This window comes from Rattus rattus, chromosome 9 (genome assembly GCF_011064425.1).
Source record: "Rattus rattus isolate New Zealand chromosome 9, Rrattus_CSIRO_v1, whole genome shotgun sequence".
NCBI classification, from domain to species: domain Eukaryota; kingdom Metazoa; phylum Chordata; class Mammalia; order Rodentia; family Muridae; genus Rattus; species Rattus rattus.
Genome location: NC_046162.1, coordinates 95363189 through 95366090, shown reverse-complemented (window position 1 = coordinate 95366090; position 2902 = coordinate 95363189). Strand labels below are relative to the sequence as shown.

The following is a 2902-nucleotide window of genomic DNA, read 5'->3' as shown; positions in this document are numbered from 1 at the left end:
TCAGGGGAGGTGTTCTGGCCCCTCCCTTGGCCTTGGCCTAAAACCACACCTCAAAATCTCTCTGTATTTCTGGTCTACCTCTCTACTGGAAACCCTGGTGCTCAATTGGCTGAGAGCTCTGCCTAGCACTGGGGGTCCCGGACCCCCATCCTTGACCCTGCCCTTAACTTTTCTCCATGCACCTGGCCCAGCCACACTTCCGGCATCCTTCGATGCCACCATTAGCTTTCTTCAAATAGTGTCTCCAGCACACAGAGTCGTATCTAGCCATTCCTAGGTCTTGCCATAAACCAGTCCCGGTCCCTACCTGGCAGCTGTAGGCCCTATCCATCCTTCCTGGTTCTGAGGCTTCTCTGTCATACTAGGACACCGAACTCATTGGAGTCCTGATAACAGACGGAGAAGACATTTTTATTTGGTCATTTTCCAGGCCTCTTTCAGTTCAGCAGCAGCCCAAACAGGGGAAGAGGGCCACCGCATGTGCCTCAGATCATAGCAGCTGTCTACCCACCCAATCCCACAAGTCCCACTTTCCAAAAGCAGCAAGGGGAAAGAGCGTTCAGAAGCACAGGAAAGCAAAGGCCACTTTCCAGGAACTGGAGGTCGACCAAGTCCAGACTGAAAATCTCCCTCCTTTTTCACCACCCCAGACTGGGGTATGGGGAAGCTGCCCTGGGACCTGGAGTTCCTTCCCGAGGTAAGACAGCTTCCTCTGCCACGCAAGTCACAACCCCATTCAATTTTGTTCTATCCAGAATGACTTTTGCAATCTTCTCTTTTGTAGTCATCCGGCCAACCCCTCTTCCCCATGGGTGGCGCGGTCAGGAGTGTTGGTAGCCCAGCCCAGAGCCCCACCGCCACTGAATCGATCCAACAGGGGCAGCCCCAGGACATCGACGCCAGCTTCCCCGGAGGCGTGGGCCAAATTGGGCATTTCGGCCATCACCCTGGGCCGCCCCAAGTGTGCGTGCGGGGAGCACGAAGCGCAGCGCGGTGCCGGCGGCACTAAGGGGCTGGCGGTGTCCCTGCGCGCTAGGCTAGGCGCTGCAGGAGACAGCACAGACCGCGGAACACTGAAGCCGGAGTCCCCGGTGCTCGAGCCGTGGGCAGCCTGGCCATGACACTCCAGATGGCCGCAGGGCCAGCGGGGCGCCGGACTGGCGCGCAGGACCAGGGAGAGCGCGGTGATGCGGTGGATGGCTCTGCGCAGCGTGGCGATCTTGGAGAGCCTCTTGCCGCCCAGGTCGTGCTGCAGCGCCCGGCGCAGAGCATTAAACGCTTCGTTGTAATCCAGGATGCGCTTGCGCTCCCGCACGTTGGCCGCCATGCGCCGAGCCTTGGACCGTGCGGGCCGCTCACGCTTTCTGCCAGCTGCCTCTTCTTCCTCGTCCAGACTACGCCTCAGCACTCCAAAATTCCTGCCAGCCTCCGGGCAGGAGTGCCCCAAGTCCCCCACAGAATCCTCACCCCGCTTCAGACCCCTCAGGCCTAGTCCTGGCGTGCCTCGGAGCATGGCCTATATCCTGGTCCTGAAGCTTCAACTATTCGGGTCCAAAAGGCTGCAGGTCCACTGACTGATGGCTCTTGCTGGCTGGACACTCTCTGGACAGGCCCTCTCTAGCTGGGCTTTATGGCACCACGTGGCTCCCTGCCCTCCCAGTCCATCCATCTCCCTCCTCCTGCTTTATTACCTGCCCCCAGGTAAGATGGTGAGGAGGACCTGAGAGGAAGGAAGCATGCAGATTCTTGTACACAGGACCAGTTGGGCAGCCTGGCCACGCCCTGGGCGATGCTCCAGTTGTCACAGGGAACGGGCTTGCTGTGCTGCACGGACCCTCTCGGGTAACTGGGTTCTGTTTTCCCTACTCCTGACCCCAGATAAAATGCCACATTTGACCCGTGGCAAGAGAGCAGATAGGCTTACAGAAGGATAGCAACTGCCGGTTTAGTGAGTTTTGAAAACCTTGAGTGCCCAAGAGATGTCTCACTGACTGAGCACCTGCTGCCGAGCTCCATCCTGAATTGTGAGCAGCCAGAGTTGACCCTAAGGTAAAGCACGGCCACCACAGAAGAATCCAGAAAGGAGGTGCCTGCCGGCCCTGCAGGTGCTACAAGTAACCTTTCAGCTACCACCGTGAGGTTGGTCTGGATTCTGGGCTAGGGTTTGGATTGAGCCCAGCATTCCCCCTACTTTCTTTTTTCTTTTTTTTTTTTTTTTTTTTTTTTTTTTTTTTTCGAGCTGGGGACTGAACTCAGGGCCTTGTGCTTGCTAGGCAAGCGCTCTACCATTGAGCTAAATCCCCAACCCCTCCCCCTACTTTCTTTTGGCTCCCTTTTCTTCAGGCAGAGCTGGGCTGAGTCAGAAGAAAAAGAGAGTGGAGACGACTTTTATTTCCCTCACAATACCCATCAGGGAGCAACCCTTAATGTCCAGGGCCTTTGAGCAGCCCCATCCCACTACAGAGTACAGCTGGGTAAGGAATCCAGGGGATGATCCCCTTTGCCAACTCTGGGGACTGGAATTCCAAACAAGAGCAAAAAAGGGAAGGAAGGAGAAGAAAAAGAAGGAAAGAAAGAAAGAAAGAAGAAAGGAAGGAAGGAAGGAAAAAAGGAAAAAAGGAAGAGAGAAAGAAAGAAAGAAAGGAAGGAAGGAAGAGAGAGAAAGAAAAGAAAAAAGGAAGGAAGGAAGAATGGAAGGAAGAGAGAGAGAGAAAGAGAGAGAAAGAGAGAAAGAAAGAAAGAGAGAAGGAAGGAAGGAAGGAAGGAAAAAAGGAAGAGAGAAAGAAAGGAAGAAAGGAAGAGAGAGAGAGAAAGGAAGGAAGAAAGCAAGCAAGCAAGCAAGCAAGCAAGCTAGCTAGCTTACTTCTAGAGACAGACCCCATGGAATTTCAGGTATGCATTC

The 2902-nt window shown here is 54.7% G+C and overlaps 1 protein-coding gene across 1 annotated transcript; it reads right to left on the bottom strand.

Moving 5' to 3' along the window:
- Positions 1–390: 390 nt before the first annotated feature.
- Bhlha9 (basic helix-loop-helix family member a9) lies at positions 391–1513 on the bottom strand. The gene is given in 2 exon segments (XM_032913966.1): positions 391–910; positions 913–1513. Coding segments are annotated over 2 exon segments (690 nt in total). The 3' UTR covers positions 391–821.
- Between the last annotated feature and the right edge of the window lie 1389 nt (positions 1514–2902).